The following is a 26367-nucleotide window of genomic DNA, read 5'->3' as shown; positions in this document are numbered from 1 at the left end:
CTTTCTTTCTTTCTTTCTTTCTTTCTTTCTTTTTTTTCTGACTGAATTATGAAAGACATACAGTGGCACTGCCCACACAGTCATGGGTCAAACATTTCTCCTCAAGCAGGTATCTGAACTCTCAGGAAAGCCAACTTCTACTACTAATCCTGTCTCCCTGGCTTGAGCTAGGACTTACAGGTCTTTTCCCTAACAGAACTTCAAACCTCCAAAGGCCAGAGCTGTGTAGTCACCCCAACATTTTTCATGAAACCTTTGTGACCAGAGTTAGAAGTAAAAGGCTTCCCACACCGATTTTATCGCTCACACCGATGATGATTTCCTCATCAAGCTGTAACAATAAAATAGCACTTCTTTCTCCTTAAGTTCCTCAAAACATGGGGCCATAGTCATCCATAAAACTGGCTCCTTACAAAGGTATGAAGCCCAGGAGGGCTCATCTGCTTAATGTTATCGTCTGAGGCGAGGGTAATCACTAGCAGAAAGGCCACTGCATCCATTCTGTGCGTCCGTAGCAGCAATGAAAACCTCTCTCTTCCTGGGCTGTTGAATGTGGATCCCCTTCTTCAAATACTTACATCTAAGAATCTGTGGGAAACAGAATTCTCTTGAAGGCATATGAAGTTTCCTCTTGATCTCCTCGGGCCTGCTTTTCTCCCTCCTTGTCTTTGTCCTTCCTGCCTTTCCTCACTTTTTCTTTTCCCTCCTTCCATTTGCATCCCTTCTTTCCTTCCAATAATGAATTAAGTAAGCACGATTTAGTACAACAGTGTACCGAGCACCACTGTGAATGCTAGGGTTTCAGTAAATAATGACGACAGCAACAACCCCTCAAGGGACAGTTATGCAGCATGACATACTCAAGAGCTGGGTCTTGCAGACTTAGAGTCTGCTAAATGTGGTAGTAGAGCTTGGGCCTCAACTTCTTTAGGAGAAAGAACCAGGAGGAGCAGGCAAGAAAATAAAAACTTGGAGGACTTCCTGTAAGAGGCTAACTCTTAAGAGATAAATGAAATGAAAATAAAGTAATGGTACTCCAGGCATGGATAAGGAGCCAGGGCAGGACTTAGGTACTGTGACAAAACTTGTAAGCCATATATTTACTAAAGTATTAATTCTAAGGCACAGAGGGTGGGAAATGAGTCAAGAGAGAAAAGAAAGGTCATGGTGTGTCTTGTCTGCTAAATTTAGATGCTTGGACTTACCATGAACAAAAGGATGTCATGCCTTTTCTTTAAACATTCTTAAACATGGGAGTGATCCATTCAGACATGGGTTTGGATGTACGGATTTCTAGCTGCAAAACAAAAAGTTACATGGGGAAGATTGGAGGGAGCTCAATGAAGTCAGGGTACCACTCCTACCTGTGGGAATTCTATGTCGCCTGTGGGGATTTCCCCTTGTTCTTCTGGAAACGATCCCATTTCTCTGACTCCCCCATCATTATCTTTAATTCTACATCCATTATCTCCTTGTAAAGATCTTAAGTATTAAACATTCATTTGAGAGTTGATTCGCCAAATGTGTAACTTCTCCTAGGTTATCACTGGAATAAACGCTCCAGGAAGATAAAGCTCAGTTTTATGTACTCACTCCTGCTATCGTGTTTGGCATGTCATAGTACAAAAGAAAACGTAGAATACATGGGTTGTTTTAAATGCTGAAGACAGCCAGAAGATATTGGTATAAATATTTAGAGATAAAAGTGATATATGGCCTGCTGAATATTCTACGTAGGAAAATGGAAGATCCTAGAAGAGGTTGGCTAATTCATATGGGGCATATTTATATAATGTGTTACATAAGTTAACCAAAGATGAAACAAATAGTTTTGACCTCACATGTGCTTCAATCTGATAACAGACAAAAGTCACTTTTCATTTATATAATTATGCAGAGATTCAAATCACCGCAGACACCCTTTTTCTCATTCTTATTTTCTCCTGACTATGAAAACTTTCTCCTCATTTTCAAACAGAGAAACAGCCATACTTGATGCTGAATTTTGATGAACACTATGTAATAAATGTAAAAAAATGTTAGGAAAACATCTAAACAGAGGCTCAACCTAGTCTGTAAATAAAAGCAAAGTTCCTTAAGGCCCGTGGTCCATGCTAATGCACAGGGTGAACAGAAGCAAATTAGACCAAGAGGATGACAAAAGTTCCAAGTGGAGGAAACAACATGTGCAAAGGCCCAAAGGCAGTGTGCATGCCAACAGTAGCAGAAGAGTCATGAAGGAGAATGTGGTAGAAAATGGTCTGTGATGAAGCTGAAGGGGCATTCTCTATGAATTCACAGGGCTGCTGTCATCAGCAAAGACAGCTTGGGGGGTATTATTTATTATTTAAGAGACTTCCTATAGGACATTGAATCTACAAGGGGAAGGGAGATTCCTCTTACTCATAAGGCTATAAAAGATAGGAAGTCAGTGAAACTGTAAGAATGGACTGCCCAATAGAGGTATGGTGAGGAAGAACAGCACTGGGGGGGGGGGGAGAGAGAGAGACAGAGAGAGACAGAGAGAGACAGAGAGAGAGACAGAGAGAGAGAGACAGACAGACAGACACACACATACACACACACACACACACACACACACAGAGAGAGAGAGAGAGAGAGAGAGAGAGAGAGAGAGAATATGAAGAGATAGACACAATGCACCAGAAAATGGAGAAGTGCCCCAGTAGAGAGAAATGAAAGCCTAGGCTGTCATAGTAGGAAGCAGGAGATAATCACGGAAACCTTGTCAAGAGAGAGAATATGGCTCCCTCTACCTATACATCACCAAGCATTTGAGCACATGCTGACCCCTGAATGGGAAGGGAGGAAATGGGAGATACAGGGAACACAAACAGGATTACTTCTTAAGGCATATGGATTGAAAGCAATAGGAAGAAAAGAGTTTCACGGTGGAAAGAATTTTCAGGTAGGGGCTAGAGAAAGAGCATAGATGAATCTCATTTCAGTTTATACCCTGAGTATGGGCCTAGTAGAAAGTGAGGGGTAAAAATTGATTTTCAAAATAGGACAATAAATGATAGAGTTAGTTTCAAGAACATTCAAAAGATGAGCAGTCTATGAGCGATGAATGAGAAAGGTAAACAGTTGTCTTACTTAGACACAGCCTCTTCTCTAGCTTCCCTTATACAAGTGGTAGGCACAAAGACACCAAAGGTCATAAAGAGAGGCAGGGGAGGACAGCGTGGATCCATAGTACAGCTCTCCAGCAGGACAGCTCAGGATTTGATGTGCACTTACCCTCACAGATTGAAGTGATCTGCTCTACTGACTTGGGACATTCACAGAACACTTTTTAAAGGCACAGTTTGAGACAAAGTCCTTGGTTTTTTTATTTCATAAACGTATAAAGTCAAGAGGGAAAGGTTGCGAGGTTGTGGCCATTGCAGAACTGAAAGCCAGTGTCCTGGGGAAGGGAGAACATCTGAGACAAGTTAGCATCAGCAAGGCTTATTCCTCACAGAAGTGGGGTAGATAGCAGGATCTGAAGGGTACCCCAAGGCAGTCACTGCACCTCTTACTAGGCCTTGCCAAGGGTTGCCCACTCTGGGAGCAAAAACAAAAATCCACAGATAGTAGAAGTCATTTTTGTTTTTGTTTTTACAGCACAGCACAGAACACTGAGCTATTGTTATTTGGGGCTGAGCTTTAAGGAATCGAGAAGATGAGAAAAGAAAAAAAAAGTACTGTGGAGTGGGATGTGAGGGTCACACAATAGGGACTCTGGGTCGGCTGCTAAGATTTGGCCTCTCCCCTTGAGGAATCCATAAAGAAACCAAATAGATAATGTTGTTGGTTAAAGTCAGTGAAATGATAATGGTACAGAAGATTGTGGGGGAGCAGGAAAGGTATGCTTCTGTCTTAAGGGTTTGTGTGATGAGAGTTTTAAGTGATGTCTCTGTTTTATTCTTCCATCCTTACTTCTTAGAGCCTTCTGAGTGAAGAAGAAATTACCAAACAATATCTTTGGGTCTTCCACAGCGGACCCAAAGGATGCTTCTAGACAGAAAACATCACCTAAAGCTTTACAGACCTGTAAATTAATTTAACTCACTCTAAGTACTCCCTGCCTTGTAAAACTTGAGTTTCCCCATCTGAAGATACATACTCAAGAACTTCCTTATATCCGGCCAGGCTTCCTCCTACATTGCCACCTCTCCCCACCCACAGCTCTCTAGACGCGGAAAAGCCCTTTGCTTATGAAGCTTCAAACCTCTTCCTGCTTTATACTTTCCTCAACCCTACCTCTGGACCAACCATGGAGCTCCTACTGATCAGTGGCTTCCGGCCTTAAGGCCCACCTGCCCATAAAGTACAAAGCAGCATGGAAACGGTGGGCAGGGAGGAAGCCTGCACCCACCTCTGGGCATTTGGTGGTGACTCACCTAGAGAAGTCCACTCCCCCACACCGGACACAGAAAACACAAAAGCCCTTCCATCACAGAACTCAGTTCAGCCCATAGAGGCCACCCTCATATGCAGCCAGCTGACCCTTCCCAATCTTTCTTTCATGAATGATCTATAGAGACAGTAAATAACATTTAACTTGGTCAAGACTTTATGCAAGGAATTTTTTAACTTCCTATGGCTACTTTACTCATTCATTCATTCATTCATTCCAGATATTCCTTCGATTTCTGACTACCTGCGTGTTTCTCCAAGGGACATCTACTTTAACACGAAGATTTTCAATTAATCTGGCTGTATCTCCTGAAAAGGGCTTTAACATTCATTTCCTGTTCCAGGTTACATACCCATGGCTTTGTACTTGAGTCACTATTAGTGTTTTGTTAATATGTGTGGAATTAAAATGAAAGTCATTAACTATACATACTAATTATAATTCTTGAAAAACAATTGGAGAAAGAAAGAATATCATCTTGTCCATTTGTCAACCATTGCTCAACACCTAGGCTAAAACGGTAGTTCCAAAGTCTCAGTATTCATACAACCTAGACACTTCTTCAAAACACGTATTTAAAAGCTTTTGTTAATTCTTTGAGAATTTCCTACAACAGATTTTAATCATACCTCCAACTCTTCACAGATCCTCCTCTTCCTCTCTATCCACCAACCCCAACACCTTGTGTGTGTGTGTGTGTGTGTGTGTGTGTGTGTGTGTGGCACAGTTTGAGAACTCCAACCTCGGTCTTAGGGCCGAGTCAGTTACCACTTCATTATGTTATAATCAACCACTTTATTGCTGTTATGAAAACCTTTATATCAAGACTTTCAGCTGCTGAGATGCTTCCCCACTTTCATCTCAACATTGCTGTTTCTATTGTGAGTAGCAGGTACAATGAAGAATTCTGTTAACCTCCATGTCATGCCTATAGTTAGAAAAAACTAAATCTACTCAAATGACACAGCTAAAACACATAGAATCTATGCAGAAATATGACCCAAACTCTTCCTAATAAAATAATGCCTTAGAGAAGTCACAGTTCAGGGTCCAGAATTGTGACTGTCTTTTGTGTATGTAGTAAGCTTCAGTAGGGTTCTAAGCATGTGGGTTTCTAAGATTCTGAGTCAGCCCTTAGGATAATTTAGGATCCTAGTTTGTACTGTCTCTAGGAGAATCACATGAGTAGATTGTGCTTTTTTGTTTTATTTTGTTTTCAGGCAAAATGTTCAATTTGTGCCACCTCTATAATAACACACACACACACACACACACACACACACACACACACACACACACAATCTGACTTCCAGATAAGATCCCAGCACAAATATCTATACTCCATGCAGCAAAGGTTCTGGAAAATAGAGACAAAGTAGGTCTGCCTAAAGTCTTGTACATTTGGATAGCTGTCGTATGTGCCCTGGTGTTCAGAGTCTAGATCCCAAAGAGTCAAAAGGCAACAATGAGAAAGTGGGAGCTAATTTTTCCACAAAGGACAGCATGGACAGTGAGGGGTCAGAGGAATGAGTTCAAGAACAAGTAAGAGCCACATTGTTCAGCACCTGTGCCAGACTGAAAGTCCCTGAGACATCATCTAACTCATGGAAAAGCATTTATCAGGACAGGTGGTCTAGAACAGGACAGGCAGAAGCTGTCCTGGAAGATGGACCATCCTGTTCCTCACCCTTGGTGCATAGCCAGTGGGCTTTTCCTCCTAACTTATTGCCCAGGACAGAGGCTTATGATCTTGTTTGTTTGTTTATTTTAAGGAAAATTATCTGTTCTGTTGAAGACATCTTGGGCCCCTGAGGAGAAATTGGGCAGTAGTTCTGAATGTGCTAAGTCAGTGGGTGATAATGGGCACAGTGTGCCCAGCAAAGGCGCTTCCCACCCTTGCCCATAAATATTGTTAACTGGTCACACTGGCCTGGTATCAACTTTCCCTTCTTAGTGGCTGGTTCTCTATGACTCCCACCCCCTATACAATACTGGCTGCTATTCAGTAAGCTTCAAGATGGTCCTAAGTATTTGTGCTCAGATCATTCTGCTCCCCATCAACACCAAGAGTTCTTATAGTTCTCCACCCTAAGCTAGATCACCAGATTCAGTTCTTGGATGCTAGTCATGCCTAGGCAATGACACTGTCATCATAAGGTTGCAGACACAGGATCATCTCCAGCCATCAATCAGGGGCCCACAAAGAAGCAGCAATGACTGGATCCCTAACCATTGTTTGGATCCTGGCTGCTCTTCACATAAGCTGAGTCATTTGAGTGAAGCCATGGAAATAAATGCTTTTTATGGTCTTCTCTTTGGAAATTGTATATCTCAGCCCTGAAATTTACCCACCATTAATTGAAAAGCAGTTGCAAGCAGTGCAAATCTAAGAGACAGCTACCCTCTTAACCTCAAAACCTTTGCATGTAATATTTCCATGGCTCACACAGGACCCCTTTCTCTCACCTAGCACTTCTTTGCCTTGAGTCTCAGCTTGCACTTTTAAAAGAACTCTTCTGTGCTTCTCTGACCAGGGACAGGTCTACTGATTCAATAATTACCTCTCTAAGCATGAGATTCCAGAAAAGATCATGAGGGATGCTAATTAGCTGGCTTAGGCTCTTACTGTGATAAGCCCTGTGAGGTGAGTGCAAGTATGCAGGTGGCTTTATTCACCTTGGGGCTTCAGAACCTGGGAAAGCACCTGACACATTCTAGCACTCAACAGGTATGGGTCTGAGTAGATATGTATGGTCAGAATGAAGTACAGAATCAGTCCAGAGGGTCGAGTCAGGGAAACAGCTAAGGCTTGGCTTGCAGTACACTGTACCATTCTGCCTCGATGCCTGACACAGTGGTACAAAACTCATGGGATGTCTCCTTGCTCAGCCTGGGTTTTTAGTTCTCTAATCTGTCAAAAAGAGTCAAGAACTTGGAGTTGCTTAGGCAAGATAACCACAGACAGGGCTCAGTCCATTTGACCGACCTCGACCAGAGCATCTCTCCTTTGCTTCCTTGGTTGTATGTGTTATAAAATACGGTTCTGTGCTTAAAGAAGGGCAAGACAAACGTAAAGACCACCCATCTTATCCTCTACTTTCATGGCAATGAAGAGAAAAGGAAGTCCAGGGGAAAGGGAGATATTTTCTTCTGCGTCAGTCAGTTCAGTATCAGCTTAAGAAAATCCTGACTTTTCTACTCCCACATGTCTGCAAATGGAGGGGAATGGGAAAGGAGGGCATTGATGACACGGAAAGGGCTGGGCTCCTGAATGGGATGGAGAGCTCTAAAGGGCTCTCAGATAGCCACGTGCTTCTTTCAAATGCTAAGTTGACAGATGGGCTGAGCAGTTCATGCCACGTGTGCCAGCCTCCCTGGGGTGTGTGTTTCTGAGTATGATGGGGTGCCAGCAGAGGGGCCACTGAAGGGCTCGATCATGGAGTGCCCAACCATGCTCTCACACCTACTCATACCCAAGGCTAATTCTCACTTGACATTTATCTCCAGGTTCTGACTCTTGTCTCTGACAATACTGTCTTTTTAGGTCATGGAGGGTTGAATCAGCTAGGAGGGGCCTTTGTGAATGGCAGGCCTCTGCCGGAAGTTGTCCGTCAACGAATTGTGGACTTGGCCCACCAGGGTGTGAGGCCCTGTGATATTTCTCGCCAGCTCCGTGTCAGCCATGGCTGTGTAAGCAAGATCCTTGGCAGGTAAGCACGAAATTCACCACACACCACCTTCCCTGCAAGGCTTGTCTTCTGTGGTCAACCTCATAGCTGCAGGCACATGTACCATCTGATTGTGTTTTTCAAGCCAACACTTTCAGAATATCTGTTACAAGAAGCAATGAAAATGTTTGATGAAATCCATAGCCCTACTGAGTCAGCCTCTCGACTAGGCCTGTGGCTCTTGTAAGATGACCAGAAAGCACGAAACTCAGAAACATGGAGGACAGACAACCATCGATCTGTAAGACTCAGTGTGGTGGTTCACAGCCCTGGCTGTGCCAGGAAACTCTAAACAATCAATCAGAAGGTCAGGATCTAGGCTCCAGCACAGACCAATAGAAGGGAGTGGACTGAAATTTATGTATTATCATTGGCCTCCACATCACTGAAGTGATGCTTATTTTCTCACTCAGTCAGAGCTGAGAACTGCAGAGCGCAGGTTCAGAAGGGCAAGGAGTACAAAGCCTCTGACATATCCATCAGAAATATTATTTAAGTAGAGAGTTTGGGAATTCCGGAGTCCTATGTCCTGTCCACCTTACTCCTCAACCCACCACACAGACCCATAGGTAGGTTCAAGAGAAATTAAGGGGCTGGGCTGTAAAGAGCCAGGAGAGCCCTGGCTCTCTGCCTGAAACTGTTAGAGGGAAAGTGGTCTTTTCCTAAGGGCGAAGGAAAGAGTATTGTTCAGATGATTGTAGCGTCCCAGAGAGGAGTTTTGGATGGCAAAAACAAAGGCCTTTTTAAAGACCCCGGCTTTGTTTTAGTCATTGGTAGAAGATACCAGAGTCTTGATTAAGCTACTCACCTGTCGGGCAGCTAGTTGTGGGGTGGACAAGCTCTGAAGGAGGGGCTCATGTTTAGGGGTTGACTCAGGTCAAGGATTCTAAGTGGACTTCAGAAGCAACTTTAACTTGAACCGGGGAGCTTGGTAGGAAACCAGAGAGCAAAGGGTGAAGGAGACGGCTCAAATTTGGACAAGGTGAAGGTGACCCAAGGAAGACAGCAGCTGGCTTTCCTGAATTAGGCCAGGAGAACAAAGGACAGCGGTCAGGGCGAAGAGAAGGTGGGTGAGGGAAACAGCCCTGCAGGCCTGAGACTCTCCAGTATCCAGGCTGAAACGCCCTTTCTTAAAAGGGCGATCCTTCTTAAAAGGGCGATCTTTGTGTGCTTTCTGATGCAAATGCGGAGAGGAGGCCTGCGGAGAAGCCTTTGCAGAGGGGTTTTGCTTTGGAAACAGCATAAATCTACCCAAATAAGTGAACTGTTGGAGAGAAATCCCGTGTTAGGCTGAGCAGGAGCTGGGGGAGGGGCATGTCTCAGTTTCACACCTCTCCTCTGGAGACTCAGAGGGGACAGAGGCTCTAGTCAGGTCCATGTTTAAAAGCCTCACCTGCTTATTGGGTAATTTTGGGGGGGTTCTCTATTGGAGTAGGTACTACGAGACTGGCAGCATCCGGCCTGGAGTGATAGGGGGCTCCAAGCCCAAGGTGGCCACCCCCAAGGTGGTGGAGAAGATAGGAGACTATAAGCGGCAGAACCCTACCATGTTTGCTTGGGAGATCCGGGACCGGCTCCTGGCAGAAGGCGTTTGTGACAATGACACTGTGCCCAGTGTCAGCTCCATCAACAGGTGAGAGACAGCAGTTTCTGGAACCCCCCTGGGTTCTAGGGTTCTAGAAGATTCCTGTAAGAGACACTAAGGGCCTGGCCTGGTTGGAGTATTGTTATTTGGATGAGGCTTTACTTTGAAGAATCGCTCATCGCCCTGGCCCATGCCACCCCTTCCAGCCTTCTCTTGCTCCTGCTGTGACCACCTCCCTCTGTCCCCACACTATGTAGAGCTTCCACATCCTCTTTCATGCTGTGAGGGAGTTCCTTGATCCTTTCCTGGCCCTCATTGATTACTTGGTCACATTTTCACTTTTGCTCACTACCTTTTCACCAGACATTTGCTCACTCATTCGTTCACACATCATTCAATCACTTATTCTGTATTAGTTCCCAGGACACAGAATCCCTGTCCTTGAAGAGTTCACAGTCTAGTGGTAACACACACACAGAATACCCACAAAGACAGGGCAAAACTGGCCTTGCTATGGTGACTTGTTTTAGGGAAATCATGAAAGCTTTTCATTAAGTAAGAAGCAGCGATTAGGAATTAACTAGATAAACAGGGATACCAGAGGACTCTGACACAGCATATAAAGGCCCTGTGGTTAATGAGAGCCTACGTATGCATGGAGATTAAAGAGAGTCATCTGAGAGACAAGAAAGGCCTGAAGTACACTGACTAGAAGATGCCAGAAGAAACTACCCCCAAGAAGCCGGTGGGCACTGGAACTTATTCCTGCCTTTGGTGCCTGCAGCAGGCAGCCATTACAGTATTTTAGGCAGGAAGCTGATTTGTATTTGGAAAAACTCCCTCTGGCTGAAAAGGGCAGAATCAGTTAGAATATGTGGGGTTCAGGAAGGGCCACTGAGGTGGGTGGCACATATTCAAATGTGAACAGTGAGATACAAAACAGAATCAATCCTGGAGTCTTCTGCAAGATTAAATCTACAGATCCTTGTTAAGCTGCAGCTGTATTTGTGGCTTGAAACAGACGTGTTTTTAGTCATGACGCGGGACATGAGGAAACAGGTATGAGAAATGAAGTGAGACCAGTTATTTGTGAACTCAGTGAGTTGAAGACAGATTTAAAACCTCTAAGTGGGCTGTCATGAAGGTGAGTGGACCCGGGACAACCACAGCTCTTGTTTCATCCTCTTTCTCTAACGGCCCTTCTGCTTCCTCACAGAATCATTCGGACCAAAGTGCAGCAGCCATTCAACCTCCCTATGGACAGCTGCGTGGCCACCAAGTCTCTGAGCCCAGGACACACACTGAGTGAGTGTTTAGGGATTTGACTGTCACCGTACCTTTGAATGTAGACCCAATCTACACAGCTATACAGACATAGACACAGCCACATACAGCCACAGCCATACAATAGCATATGAATGCTCATATGCCTGTACATGGACTGAGTTATTACCCCGAGGCAAAGTTTATTTCAATGCTCATGGGATACTCACAGGAACATGGTGAAATGGATGCATGTCAGACAAATGTCATTCTAGGAAGTTTCCCACCAGCAGGCCCTTGAAAGGCTGTAGCTCTCCAGGGCCTCTGTCCACGGCATGGCATGCTGCTTTGCATCCGTAGTGATGGTAGCGGCTATATGGAGTATCACTTCTATTTCTGACCCTGTCCTTATTCCTTTGCAGTCCCCAGCTCAGCTGTAACACCCCCAGAGTCACCCCAGTCGGATTCCTTGGGCTCCACCTACTCTATCAACGGGCTCCTAGGAATTGCTCAGCCTGGCGGTGACAACAAGAGAAAGATGGATGATAGTGAGTGCTCAGGGGACCTGTGGGTGGCATGAGATACAGGAGAGCACTTTGCTCACGCTTTGATAGGAAGACAAACCTTTCTTTCCATGGCCCTGGTTTAGTAGGGCTCTGAGACTCCTTTTTAAGGAGTATGGTCCTTACCCTTAGCTTGACCTGTCCCAACCTCTTCAGCCCATCTGCTCCTCTGCTTTGTAGCATTTTGGCCTGGTGGCTTGGTAGAGGAGTCTCCTGAAAGCTTTCTTTCTGCCTGGGGGAACTAGGTGACCAGGACAGCTGTCGGCTGAGTATCGACTCACAGAGCAGCAGCAGTGGTCCTCGAAAGCACCTTCGTACGGACACCTTCAGCCAGCACCATCTCGAGCCACTTGAGTGCCCATTTGAGCGGCAGCATTATCCGGAGGCCTATGCCTCCCCCAGCCACACCAAAGGCGAGCAGGTAAGAAGCTGGGGTGCAGGAGATAGGCAGGGTAGGCAAGCTCCAGAGCAAAGCATGTCCTCTAGCCATCATAACAACTTCAAATTGCTCCCATGGGCTGCGAGCACATACTTTTTTTTTTTTTTTTTTGCTTTTGATAACCAGTCTTTGTTTAATCAGTTTTCAAAAATAGATAAACAGAAATTTGATAGGCTCAAAGATATAATACTTGGTGTATAAAATGGAAATCATAGTTGGGATTATTGTGATTTTCTAATATTGAACAGTTTGCCATGTTTACAGAGGTTAAAACCTTCAATTTAATTTTGCTAGCTGTTACACACATACTTGATGCAGTGTCCAGCTGTGTGTACGCCTTACTCACCCGATGCCTAGATAGCGCCTTCTTCTCACAACCCAAGTCTGAACTTTGAGCCTAGTCTTGCTTTGCTTTCAGAGCCATCCTTTTGCCTTCAGTGGCTTTTCCAACAAGAGAATTGGCTTACAATCGAAGTCAAAGCTCACACCCTTTTCATGATGACCTCAACACCACTCCTAGCCCTTCCTTTGCATAATCTAGGATTCTGTGTGACTCATGTGCTCAGGTACACCAGCCTCATTCACACCTCTCTGCCCCTGTACATCATGTGCCCTCCTTGTAGAAGGCCTTTCTTCTCTCTACTGTGCCTGGAAAAATACCAGCTGGCTGTGACTCAGATCAGTCACCTTCTCCATGAATTTGTCCCCGCCCTTCACCTATGATTTACCCCTTGGGACTCTGTTATCCTTCCTGTCTCACACATGATTTCTATTGACTTCTCACAGTGTTTCCTAATAATCTAGGGGAGGGCGGGTCAAGGCGGCAGACTTAGGGCAGGGTGCCCTCTTGAGACCCCCCATCTCTAGAATCTTTTCCTATTATTACCTATTACCTTATTATTAATAATTATTATTACTTTTTGTGGTGATGGAGATCAAACCAAGGGCTTCGCACACACTAGACAAGCCCTCTCCCTTTGAGGAATATCCTGAGTCCAGTATTTTAATAACTATCCAACGAAAGTATATTAAATATCTGAACCAATGAATCGGTTTGAGAAACCAAGAATGATAAGATACAACCACCTACAGGAAGATTTCCTCTCCAGATCTTAGGAAAGGCGAAATACGTTATAACAGAATGGCTTCTGTAAAAAGCAGATAGAGATACGAACATTCCCATACTGAGGTCAACCAATATCCTAAAATCCTGACAACCACTAAGAGACATTTACTATTATCTGTCAATGGTTTCAATGTCTGCCTTTTTCATCCTATCTAGTCAACAGCCCAGGAAACTCTTTGGGGTATGGCTGGCCTATCCCTGCTCTTGGCTTGAGGCAAGCCTATAGGTACATCTTGAAGTCCTGAGAAAGACAATGATGATGATGCTAACAAGCAGTTGAAACACTGCCAGCAAATGGCTGGGCTGCTGGCCCTGTGCCAACCTCCACAGCTGGGTAGGCAATATGCGTCAGTGATTTTTATCAGCTTTGGCTATGACAGCTGTGAATGGTGCAGACAAAGTTGGCTATTAGCAGACCCAGGGAGAGGGCCTGGGCACACTTCTGATAGAGCATGGCTCCGGAAGGCAAGGGTTGAGCCTGCAGGAAGCTTATTCTATGGTGGTAAGTGTGCAAAATGCAATATGCGTATACTAGCTATCCTTAGAGAACAATGAATTCCTACTGAGGAGATCCTGGGCATCTGCTGGGTCCCAGAGCCAGCCGTTTACTGGCTTCATCCATAAGTCCTCCAAAGGACTTTGATTAGAGAGAGCCCCTGTGCCCTGCTGGAGGATATGCAAGGAGGATCTTAGGATGAGAGACTTCAGAACTACAGGAGACTTGGGGGCCACACAGCTTACATTTTCAATTTGTATGAGGATAATTCAGAGCCTGGAGCACGGGAGGACTTGGAAACAGATGTTGCAGAGTTTATGGCTTGCCAACCCTAGTTTCATTCATACAGGTCGTTCCACCCTTGTCTATTTTTGACATGGTGATTACATGGATTTTTTTGGGGGGTTGGGGTTCAGACATGGTTTCTGTGTGTAGCCTTAGTTGCCTTGAAAGTCACTTTGTAGACCTGGCTGGCCTAGAACTCACAGAGATCCATCTGCCTCTGCCTCCCAGTGCTGTGATTAAAGGAGTGGCCCAGGACATTCTTATATAAAGATTAAATGAAGCCAGAGTATTTGAAAATCATTAAGCTTCCCTAACCCTCAGCCTGGAGGAGTAGCTTGTCCCCCACCTATTCCTTCCTTCCCACATACAATCATCAGGATGGGTTGTGAGCAGCAGAGAACCCTAGCCTGAACCTTGCTCTTCTGCTTACTGTCTGATTATGCCACCGCAAAGGAACATGCCCTCCCATCCAGGCACAAAAGGCTTGGTGTCTCTGGGAGGCAAGATAAGATAGATATTAATACATGGTCTTAGCATGGAAAATCACCAAGGGTGAGAGTGACCTCATTTCTCATTGCAGCGTCACCCCCAGGCAATGTTAGAAATCTGTGTACCCTTCCTCTGTATTTTAAACCTACCACCATGTGGATCAACTGAGAGAGAATGTTATGAAGACAGACCAAGAGTATGGCAGTTGCTGACTCTTCCCATAGTAGCAGTGCACTTATGATCACTTGCAGCTGAACATCTGTGCTTGCTGAAGACCCTGTGCCAAGCAACTAGTTATTTAAAATCACAGTTAATATTTAATCAGTCCTGTGTGGTAGGTTCTAGGACTTCTTCTATTCTTAAAGGTAGGAAAAAAAAATCAAGACTCCGAGAGCTCAAATAAATCACAGCTTCCTGCAGATTGTTGTAGATTCAAAACCCTAAGTGACTTCAATTCTGAATCATTGTGCTTTTCTATCCCCAATTCACATTTAACCCAGAAAAAAAATCCAGTCATGTTTGAGACACTGAACACAACACCACCTGGTTCTCTAACTTTTTCTTTGGGCTGGGTTTGGAACAGAAGCTTGATTTTTAGTATGTATTTTGCTGTCAAATCAACACATTCACAAGGCATTTCAAACTTTTCTTACATTTTCTAGAAATTAGGTATTTGTTCAATTTTACTAGAGTCTAGCTCTGAGCAACTCCACTCTACCCTAAGTGGCCCCCTTGGAAGAATGGAACCAGAGTGTCATTTAGTCAGTAATTGCTGCTATGTGCTGATGGTGCCCTGGTGGCCTCCAGAATTGACTGCAGCTTCCAAAAGTGCCCTGCATGCAACCAGAAAGCATTGTGACTCCATTGTGACTCCTTGGAGAGCTGAGCTCAATGGAAATTACTGAAAACAATTGTCTTCAGTGGCGCTGTTATGTAACCGTGGATCAGCCCCTGCTTCTAGTCTTGTACAGCAGTTCACATAGTACTTTGTGAAATGCACAGCCTGTGTGTGGGGAGTGCATGTGTGCTATATTTCCTTGGGAAGGACATCAGAGAACCGAGGGGAGGGGAGGCTATACTAATTCATGCCTATAGTCTAACAAATTACTGTCTCAAGGAATGCCTTAGGCCATAACCATGCTCTTACCAGGGAACACCAGTAGGAGCTGGAATGACTGTTAGTACTGAACATAACCCCAAGTGCTTAATAGAATTATTTGAAACTAAAGGAATTTATATCTTTCAAGGTGAAACTCAATGTTTCTATTAGCATGGGTCATGTAAACCTGACATAGTCTTACAGGGTTGTATCACTGTGTTATTCAATAAGGATAACAGCAGCACAGCCGGATCCTGAGCTCTCTGCAAGTGTAAGATGTGATCACTGTACTCAATGTAGGGGCATCAGAGCCTGCATCCTTGCATCACCTCACAGAAGACGGGGTGGCTTCCTTCAGCTCTGCACTGCATTTCCTAAGTGGGAGAAATCAAATATTAGTAGAGTGAAAGACTGAGCAGCCTCTCCTGCAATCAATCTCAGCTCATGTGAAGAACTAGGAAGGAGACCGGGACCCTGCCAGGACATGGTCCTCTGATAGCCAGTCTATCACATACCTGGACTTCTTGGGCAACAGTGGGCCTTGAATTCTGGAACTTGGAAGAGGGAGCCCTAAGCCAGGTCCTGGGGAAATTCTGGGGCTTTGAATGGGAAACCATGCCATGCTGAACTAAGAGAAAGCAAGAGGAAGGTACAATGAGCCAGGGAGCTTTTCCTAGGAAGACTAGCATCACCCACTGCAAAGACAGACAGGGGAGTCAGTAGGAAGCCAGGCTTGCTCTATCCCTGCTGACTTCTCTTTGTTCTTCAGGGGCTGTACCCACTGCCCTTACTCAACAGTACCCTGGATGATGGAAAGGCCACCCTGACACCTTCCAATACACCTCTGGGACGAAACCTCTCGACTCACCAGACCTACCCTGTGGTGGCAGGTAGGATGGCCAGAGGCTCCTGAACCATCTGGACTCTACTGTGAGCGTCAGCATGGGCTTGGGGCAGAGGAAGGCAGAGGCGTCTGGCTGGCAGGAGGAAGGTGTTTGGGGGTACTGGCCTAGAAAGGAGGAGTGGGCTCTGCTGACTGGGCCTCAAAAGTGGAGCAAAGGGGTGATGCCTTCACTCTTTGGCCTCCCTGGATCTCCCCAATCCTTCTAACGAGGAGAGGCTGAGCACACATAAACTTCAGTCTCTAATCCATCTCCGCTGGCAGAAGGCACATCAGGGAGGTAGAGCCTGCAGCTTCTCCACCTCATTCCATCCAAGAACCTCTGTAGCCATAGCTCTTCATCCTAGACTCCTCCTCCAGCAGCCAGGCCTGCCTCTCCCCATACCCTCGCCCCATCTCATGGCTTGGTTTGTGCATGTTCCCACCTCATCATCTCACACCCCTCTCTCCTTGTTGTCTCCCTCCCTCCGGCAGATCCTCATTCACCCTTCGCCATAAAGCAGGAAACCCCAGAGCTCTCCAGTTCTAGCTCCACCCCTTCCTCTTTATCTAGCTCCGCCTTTTTGGATCTGCAACAAGTCGGCTCTGGGGGCCCAGCAGGTGCCTCGGTCCCACCCTTCAATGCCTTTCCCCATGCTGCCTCCGTGTACGGGCAGTTCACGGGCCAGGCCCTCCTCTCAGGTACGACTGGGAGGTCCCGGGCTCTCTAGGTGTCGTGGGGTGGGAGGGAGGTCCTCGAGGCCATCTCAAAGTCCTCTGGTCTGAGACTAATCTCATCTTTAGGCTAAACTAGCCCATCATCACCCTGTTCTCCCAATTTATCAAGCACATGGTTCTCTCCTATGGGAGAAGTCAGGAGTCAGAAATAGCCACTTGGAAGGTGCCAACAAGTGGGATACCTCACTCCAAAAGCCTGTGGGAGAATAGGGACCCATACAGAGAGCCAGGTACTGTAAAGTCTGAACCTTTTGTATAGGTTCAAAAAGAAACAAAGATAAAATGTGGAGAAAGGGCTCTTGAGCCAATTTCTGAACCCACTTCCTGGAAAGGAATTTTGAGTCACCATCTGTGGCTATCTATCTTTACGCCCAAGAGAGCGGCAACCCAGTTAAAGGGCATGGGGCATCTCTCCTTGCTTTAACCTTGGTGACTGCACAGCTTCACAGCCGGAGGTGGTGCAGTGCTTGTTGTGAGGCTTAAAGCCTGAAGGAGGTTAGGGACATCTCGAGCAAATCTCTTGTATCCTGAGAAGGAAACAGCCCAAGGGGAGGCGCGCCTAAGTATAGCCTCCAGAACAGAGCAAGGGCTGACCTTCCGTGTATCTAATCCCCACCGCGGCTTCCAAGTAGAACTTTATCCCAAACCAGTCAGGACTCGAGTGATGTCTAAAAGAGTCAAGGTTTGGTTAGGGCACAGGCAGAGACACTTCAAAGTCTTCAGATATCTGACTGATTATTAACACAGGGATCCTGGGGTGGGGGAGGGGGTGTCCCAGAACCAAGAAGGGAAGTTATTAGTTTTCATTTGAGCAAGTCTCCCGTGTGAGAGAGCTGTCCCCATTGTATATGGACAGTAAGTGACAGAGAGCATGCCTCCCTGTCTCCTGATCCCTGGCCCTATCACCTTGAGAGATTAAAGCAGAGAGACACAGGGAGACTCGGCACAGAGAGAACCTAGGCTGGACAGTCTAAGCCATCTGGAGCAGCTGTTTTCCAATATTCTAGACAAGCATGCCAGGTGTCTCTCAATCAGAGCGGCAGGGTGGCTCCCGCTGAAGCTGGAGCAGTGGCTCCAGAGACCCATAGGCTTGAGAAACTCAGCAGTGTGACTCTGCCACCCACTCTAAAGGCCCTGTGACATACACCCCGGCATGCTTTCTTATAAGAGGCAGGATTTTCTGTCTGTCTGACAACTGGTATTTTCCCTTTTCTGGGGATCCGTGCAACCTTGTCATGGAGATGGGCAATGTGAGGGCAGAGAGGAGGGCTAAGGGTCTGAAGAAAGGAAAGAAGGGTTCATTTAGAGTTTGAAATTTCAAGAGGGTGAAGTCAGCAGAGACGGGTCATTTGTTTTGAGCAAAGTGATTAAAGTTCACAAAGCTGTGAGCAGAGTGATGTCAGCCAGAGACTATGGGATGGAGAGTGGAGAGGGAAGGAGATGACTTGTGTCTGCTGTGGGAGCATGCAGGGCACACTTGTCTGTCTCTTGAGAACGGGAGGCTGAGAAGCAGCTAAAGGCCCTAAGAAGAGCGCAGGGTGACCAGGCTTGTGGGATCCAGGGGTCCATGTATCCAAGAACAAGAAGCAAGTTAAGACTATAGTTTGGAGAGCCAAGCCCAGGTCTTGAGCTTAAGGCGAAGGCAGATGTATCAATGCTTAAGGATCGGTGCACACGTCCTCGGAGACTTCCACCTAAGGCCTGGCTGAGCTGGGACCTGAACACTCATCACTCGGCTGGGCCCTCATGGGGTTGAGACAGCATGGTTGGGTAGAGGAATTCTAGAAATGGAATGAGCTTAAGAGCCTGGGAACTGTGGCCTGTCCACTGGGGAATGAGGTAAGCTGGGGAGGTAGAGAAGGAAGTAGAGAGCAGTGGCTCCTGCGACATGCTGCAGGAAGAGAGGACACCAGGAAGAGTCAGGAGACCTCCTTCTGAAATTAGCCCGTCTCAGTCTTCCCTCCTCTGTTCGACTTTGCCTAAGAAAACCCTGTCACCTGCTGAAACTTTTACCTGCTCCACAGACTTTCTCCCTGAGATTATGTGAGTGTCATCTCCAGGATGACTGCCTCTGAGTACCAGGTTTTTTTTTTGTTTGTTTGTTTGTTTTTTTCAGCCAAGAAAAGGGCAACGTTAGGACTTGGGAAATAATGAGATTCACCTACAGTTCTGCTAGTCCCCTTTAGAACACCGATACATGCACACACACACACACACACACACACACACACACCCTGTGGATTCCAACCACTGGCCATGACAGTGACATCAAGGACCCGCTTGTCCTTGCTATTGTAAGGCTGACTACAGCTCTGCTGATGGGAAGGCTGCCGTTAGCCTTTTATCATCAAGGAGCCCAGGATCCTCCTCCATCCTTCTGTACAAAATATATTTAGTCTTGCCAAAGAGATTTCTGGCTTACCATAAATTCTCCTTGCTATCAGAACAAGATAAGGCATTGAAAAGGGGTTACACAGAGGGCAGACATCAAAGAGGTGAAATGATTTCAAGTCTCAAATCTCCCCCACCCTCTGGATTCCTTCCTCTAGCTAATGGCTTTCTGTACCTGCTCCCTGCCTCTAATTAGAATATTTACCAAGAGTTCTAGAGCCCCAGGATTTTCCTAGGGAAGCCCACTTTGTAGCCAGACAACCTACTGATGCCTGTGTCTACACTTTTAAAAGAGGTTCTTGTTGAAAGTCTCCTGGAGTGAGGAGAGACAGAGTTAGACAGTAGGGAGAAGTTGAAGAAGCGTTGAAAGAGAGTGGGTTCAAGGGTGTCTGACCAGAGGGGACCGGCTCATGCTAGCAGTGTCTGTCCTTGTTTCCTAGATTGTTCAAGATTCTTTTTTGTTGTTGTTTGTTTTTGGTTTTGAGACAGAATCTTATTATGTAGTTCAGGTTGGCCTGGAACTCACTATAGACCACGCTGGCCTGGAACTCATAGAGATCTGCTTGTCCCGGCTTCCCAAGTGCTGGGATTAAAGACATGCGCCATCATACTGTCATGGTTTAAGGTTCTTGACTCTGAAAGATTTTTTTTTTCCAATGCTGGCATTAAGTCCAAACTACACAAGTGGTCTGCTACTGAGCTACATTCCCATACTACAAAATCATGTTCCTTAAGAAATTAAAGCAGAGGGGCTGGAAGGAGGGCTCGGCAATTAAAAGCACAGGGTGCTCTTCTAGAGGTCCTGAGTTCAATTCCTAGTGCCCACATTGTGGCTCACAACTCTCTATAACCAGTCCTATGGGATCTGATTCCATCTTATGATGTGAGGGTACACATACAGACAAATTTCCCATATATATAAGATATAAAGGTAAATTCATGAGTTTTTGATAAATGAAAGAGAGCTTTGTGGAGCTGTTAAGACAGTCTATGAAGGTACAGTTTAGATAGGGTGGTGTCCTGGAAATTTTTTTTTTTTTGTCTTTTCAGGAGGACCAGGTCTTAGGGGAAGTCTTTAGGGCTCTGTTTGGGCCATCGATTCAGAAGTGTTTTTTGCTGAGAGAAAATTAGGTAGCTGAAGAGAAATGAAGATTAACATTTTTGAATAGAGGGACAGAGACCAGAGAATTCTTTTACAAGAGCTATTATTGTTCATGGGGTGAGGCACTACAGAGAGAGATCATGGGTTAAACTGTGACCTGACGTATGTGCCCAGGAACTCTGGGCAGTAGACAGCCTACATGAAGAAGCTATAGGTTCAGGTGACAGGAAGTGACTAGGAGGGCAGGGAGCATGGGGCATGGGACCATAGCTCGTGGAACAACATACTGGCATCAGCAAATAGATGGCCAGAGAGCAAAACTAATTGTGATCCATGGGCGACATGGACCCTGCCTCACACAGTATGCTAAGAAAACTCACCAGCCAGGAAGTAAGGTGACCTAAGTTCCAGGCCTCCTCTGCATTCTGTCCTTGTGTGGCAGACAGGAAGAGTTGAGTTTGGAGAAATTAAGAAATCTGTTTATAGTCTTATATGGATGTAGTATTCAGTTTCAGTTTTAAACTCTCTTCCTTTCCACCCCCTTTTCTCTCCCACTCTCTTTTCTCTCCCTTGCTCATCCCTCTCTCTAGCTCGTCTTTCTCTCTCCCTTTCTTCCTTCTCCTCCCTCCCTTCCTCCCTCCCTCTGTCTCTTCCTTCTTCCCTCCCTCTGTCTCTTCCTCCCTTCCCCTAATAAGTAAGAAAGAAGAAAGGCAAAAGCATGAAGCCTGGGTCAGCCACCCTCTCCCATCTCTTTCTACCATGATAGCCAGCTGCCTGGTACCCTGTTCCCCCTCCCAGCTGCCCGGCACCCTGTTCCCCCCACTTCACAGACCCCAATCCTTCTTCCCACCCACTGTCTTCAGCTTGGCCAGGTGCTTCACACAGGGAGGACCAAAGGGGACAGTAGTGATCACATTGCTGACCCTTTTACGCAAAACTCAAGGCTATTTTGGGTAAATTTTCTGTTTACTTCTCATTCTAAATATGTTAAATCCCTTCCACAGCCTTTTTTGGAACCAGCATCTCCTCCCTTCCTTTGTTCTCCTGATGCCCTTATGCTAAAGACTGCCTGTTTAGTCCAGGACCAACCAGAGCTAGATACTCAACAAAGATCAATTTGAGACAGGTGTTCAGGTGTCTAAAAATCCTAAAGCTATTTTAAATAATGAATACTAATAGCTTATTTCTGTCAGGATGATTTCTTTTGTAAGAACTTTATTGATACATTTCTAGAATGTGTCCATTGTATGAATCAGTGTCCATGCGTACCATGGGGCAACAGGGTGAATTATGCTGATAATCTCAGAGTTGTAGGACCAGTGTATCTAAGGCCACACCTCCCCTGTCCCTGTGAATGTAAAGTAACAGGCTTAGGACCAGACTGGCTGGTCTAAGGGCAGACAGAGAGCCAAAAATGTAGGGTGGGTACCTGTAGCCCTCTGATTCCTAGCCCGTTCTCTCTGGGGAAAAGCACAAACTTTAATGTGCAGGTGTTGTTTGCAGGATTGGCCCTAAAGCCTGTCTTAGTATAAGATCCATTAAGCTCTCTCACTCTCACTCTTTCTACTCCCTCTCTCCTCTAAGTCTCCAAGTGCTTGATCTTAGAACCTCAAAAGTACTTCTTGAATGAAAAATTGTTCTCATGGGTAAGGAAGAATAAGTCACTGTGGGGCTGACAATCCATAGGGTTTCATGGTGTGTTCCTTCCCATATGTTAACTAGGTACTTCTTCAGGAGGTTTAGGTATGAAGGATCTAGGAGGGCATGGGGAAGAAGGGACAATCTGTGACACAGAAGATATGTCTGGTGAGTTTGTTGACAGAGGCTCCCAGGCAACCCCAGAAAGGTGACAGAAAGCATTTGGGCTAAATGCCTATTATTTAACACAGTGGCTTTTCTACCAGCAGTGATTTTATCCCCTGCTTCCTTCACACTGGGACATACAGCAATGTCTGGAGATACTTTGGGTTGTCATACTGGGTAGAAACTTGTACTGAAGTCTGTTGGGTAGTGGCCAGGGATTATGCTCAATACCCTGCAATGCACAGGATAGCTACACAACGCACACTTTACCAGCCAATAATGTTAATGGAATTCTATACGTGTCACTAAGAACTAGTTTGCCCAAATAATTCGTTACTCACATTGGAGCATTTTAAGAGTCGAATGGCCATTGTTAGTAAACATTCTGGGTCAGTGGACATCACATGGACGGACCTCGGAAAACTAGGATACGTAGATTCTGGTCTGAACCCAGAGAACAGGGTAATGAGGAGGCAAACAGTGCTTCTGGTTGTTGGGCAGGGGTGGATGGGGAGAGCATTAGCAGGTCAGGTGGGGTCCCCCAAAAAGAGAGTTTTTACTCCTTGATGTGAAGGAAGAACAGATCCAATGAGATGGGGTTCCACAGGAATGCCTTAGTGTCACTAGGATGTAGGCATGACACAAATCACAGGTAAGCAGAGATAAATCTGGGATGAAACATACTGAAATGGATTTTTAAAGAAGTATATTTGATACAAATGCCATGTATGACCCTGTGTAAATGTTAGCAATTGCTCAGTGATGTTTTCTTTTATGTCAGGAATAGTCAACATGCTTCATGTCTTTTGCTATTCTGATTAATTATATACACCTGGAAGTCCAGGCCAACCAGGGGGAACTTCCTCTGTGGTTGATTAGCAATGTCTGCCACATGTCCCCAAAGGACAGTGATGGACTGTTCATCTGCCTTTATTTCACAAGGCCTGGTTTCTCCATTCTTTTGAAAGCTGGGTGGAAGTGATATGTGGCCTCTTATGTATTTATTTAGTTCACTATGCTGGCCAGGGAGACAAAGACCAAGAAGATGCCGCCCCTGGCACCCAGTATCTTGACATTTTTGTGGAACAATAAACAATATGTGTGAAAATAAGGCTACTAGAGAATGGGGAACAACTGCAGTTGCCAGAGCCCTTGTTGGCGAGCCTCTACCCTCCAGAGGAAATGGGAGAGAAGAGGAAGGAGGTCTGGAGAACGGCCATGGCTGAGGAGAGTCGTGCTGAGCCTCAGGAGGGTAGGGTGGTGAGAACGGGAGCCACCTGTACACCAACCAATGACTCTTCCGTGTCTTTTACCAGGGCGAGAGATGGTGGGGCCCACGCTGCCTGGATATCCACCCCACATCCCCACCAGTGGACAGGGTAGCTATGCCTCTTCTGCTATCGCAGGCATGGTGGCAGGTAAGGCTTGAGGGCTGGGCATAAGCATTGCAAAAGAGAAGGAAGCATTGGAGGAGTAGAGAGACAACAGGTGACGAGAGACAGGCTGCGTCCCACTCTAGGCATCCCAGAGGACACTGAAGGGTGGGCACACCTAGAAGAGACCCACCAACACCGTCTTGGTTCCTTGACTCCTCTTAGCTTAGCATTCTGCTTCCCAGACCTTCCACACAGACAGACCTGTGCTCACATCCAAGCACCCCTATTGTTTCATCTTCACTGCATTAAAGTGGAAGAGTGTACAGTCAACACTGAGATAAGCATGAACCTAAGCCCTGGTCTCTTGGAGTTTAAATCAAATCAGATGAATTTCAGTTTACCTCTTCAGTAAAATCTGAATTTGAATGATGATGATAATTATGATGAGGTGATGATGGTGATAATGGACATGATGATGATGGTGATAATGGACATGATGATGATGGTGAATGATGGGTGATGATGATGAAGAAGAAGAAATACATCTTCCTTTGCGTTCCACACTCAGCAGTGAGTGGGGCTCAGCTTCTGACTCCCCTGTGGATACCACAGAGTATGAACAGTCCTTCTTCACACTCATTTGGAATGTCCTTTACAGCCCATTTGATGTCTGTCTGCCAATCATGATCTACTGATGTCCCAGGATGTCAGGGTCTGGACAAATGGGTAGAGAAATGAGAGTTTCTTTGGGAAAATGCCAGTCTTTAGAAGCCGTGTCAGAAAGCTCCAGGATGAGTGGGTTGTTACAATGGAACCATTTCCACTGCCCAGAGAGGCTAAAGGGCCTGAAGCTTTTGGGAAGGGCTCTGAACTCAGGTCATGTGTGACCCCCTAATGCCAACCTTCCTGGCCCTGACCCTAAAGACTGGGCCCCATTCCACCAAACCTGCTTCCCCCTGGCATGGGTTAATCTTTGCCAGCCACCCACCCACTCTGGGCACCCTGTGCACAGGCAGGTGGGCCGTGTTCTCTTAGGCAGAGAGAGGGGAGGGAGCAAGGAGAGGAGGCTTTGCTCCCTGGGAACCTGCTGAGCTGGCACTTGTTGCTGCCCGGTTACCGTGGTGATGTGCTTAATGCAGCGTTGAAAATACAGAATACTGACTCCTCTCTCCCTCCTGGCCTGGACTCCCTCTCTCCCTCCCTGCCTCCCTCTTGTGGAGCGTGAAATGAGATTGGTCAAGATAAAAAAGGAAAAGATTCGGTTATTTTTTTGAGTGTGGATAATGGGGTCTCTCAATCAAAATCCTAGGCTCCAGTCTGCTCCCCACCTCCCTTTTCCAAGCTCTCCACCTTCCCTGCTGCCTGCTTAGAGGAGGAAGCAACACAAGGCTCGATGACAACTTCTCTCTTAATTATGAATGATTCTTGGGGGCAGGCTCAGGGCAAGGGGTTCCTGAGGCCGGAGTGTGACCTAGAACGTAGGTGGAAGGCAGGGGAAGGGTGGTACCCAGGAAGACCTCACTTAGAGTGGGTGCTGAGAAGAAGGACTCTCTCACACAATAGCACACATCGTGTACACACATTCATCCACAACACCCACCACATCGATTGCAAGTGGATTGCAAAAGGGAAGGGTCTTACCATAACTGTGGATGGGCTTCCGGTAAGCTGTGTACACATTAGTTTCAGGAATTGCAATGCCATTAAAATGAGTCACCTGGTTCTTGAGAGTACTCTTGTGCAAGTGGCTTCTGAAGGAATGCCTTTTGTGGAAAAATAACATCACATCCACCTCTTACCACCACCCATGTCTCAGTTGACTGAAAGGGGATTCTTTCCATTAAAGTCAGTTCACTCATTAAGCACCTACTGCATACATGTAAGGCACACAATAAGGGCTTCAAATAAGGCATGCCAGCTGCATTCCTCAGTCCAGTTTTTAAAGGACTAAATGGTAATTTGTTATAGTTTCTGAATACCTGGGCTTTTATATGCATAGCTTTATTTCTCTTTAGTCCTTATAATACATCTTGGAGGCTGGTAGAACCCAAGTTTTCTAGCTAGGAAATCAAGGTTTACAAGAGCCAAATGGTGTGCTCAGGCATGAAACTAGTGACTAAGGTTTTCAAACACAAATTTACAGATTTTACAAATGTGCCTCTTTGCATTTCTCCCCACTGTTATCCACCATACCATAAATAAAGATGCAAGCGATGGCCTGGCCCTACAAACAGTTAATGGCTTTCATATCAGTTATAAATCAGAAGCAGCATATTAGATAGTTAGATTCATCCTGACATCTATTCATGCTTTCTTCTAGGTTTCTGTTTTCTCTTTCCATCCTGCTATCTTCCTTTTTATCTTCCCATCTGCTTATTCTTATTCATCTTATTCATCCTTACATATACACATATATCATTCTATGCATCTTTCTATCATCCATCCATCCATCCATCATCCATCCATCCATCCATCCATCCATCCATGCATCCATCCATCCATGCATCCATCCATCCATCATCCATCCATCCATGCATCCATGCATCCATCCATCCATCATCCATCCATCCATCCATCCATG

The 26367-nt window shown here is 45.8% G+C and overlaps 1 protein-coding gene across 1 annotated transcript in view; it reads left to right on the top strand.

Annotated features, from left to right (window-relative positions):
* Pax8 (paired box 8) overlaps positions 1–26367 on the top strand; it is a 59610-nt gene that overhangs the window by 26322 nt on the left and 6921 nt on the right. Inside the window, exons 3-10 of the mRNA XM_028772857.1 lie at positions 7968–8133; positions 9587–9784; positions 10953–11041; positions 11422–11547; positions 11808–11983; positions 16266–16386; positions 16872–17078; positions 23727–23828. Of these exons, the coding sequence (XP_028628690.1) occupies positions 7968–8133; positions 9587–9784; positions 10953–11041; positions 11422–11547; positions 11808–11983; positions 16266–16386; positions 16872–17078; positions 23727–23828 (1185 nt within the window). The remainder of the gene's footprint in view (positions 1–7967; positions 8134–9586; positions 9785–10952; positions 11042–11421; positions 11548–11807; positions 11984–16265; positions 16387–16871; positions 17079–23726; positions 23829–26367) is intronic.

The sequence above is a fragment of the Grammomys surdaster genome, unplaced genomic scaffold (genome assembly GCF_004785775.1).
Source record: "Grammomys surdaster isolate TR1022 unplaced genomic scaffold, NIH_TR_1.0 219, whole genome shotgun sequence".
NCBI lineage: Eukaryota > Metazoa > Chordata > Mammalia > Rodentia > Muridae > Grammomys > Grammomys surdaster.
Note: the sequence above shows the minus strand (reverse complement) of the source record. Positions and strands in the feature narration are given on the sequence as shown.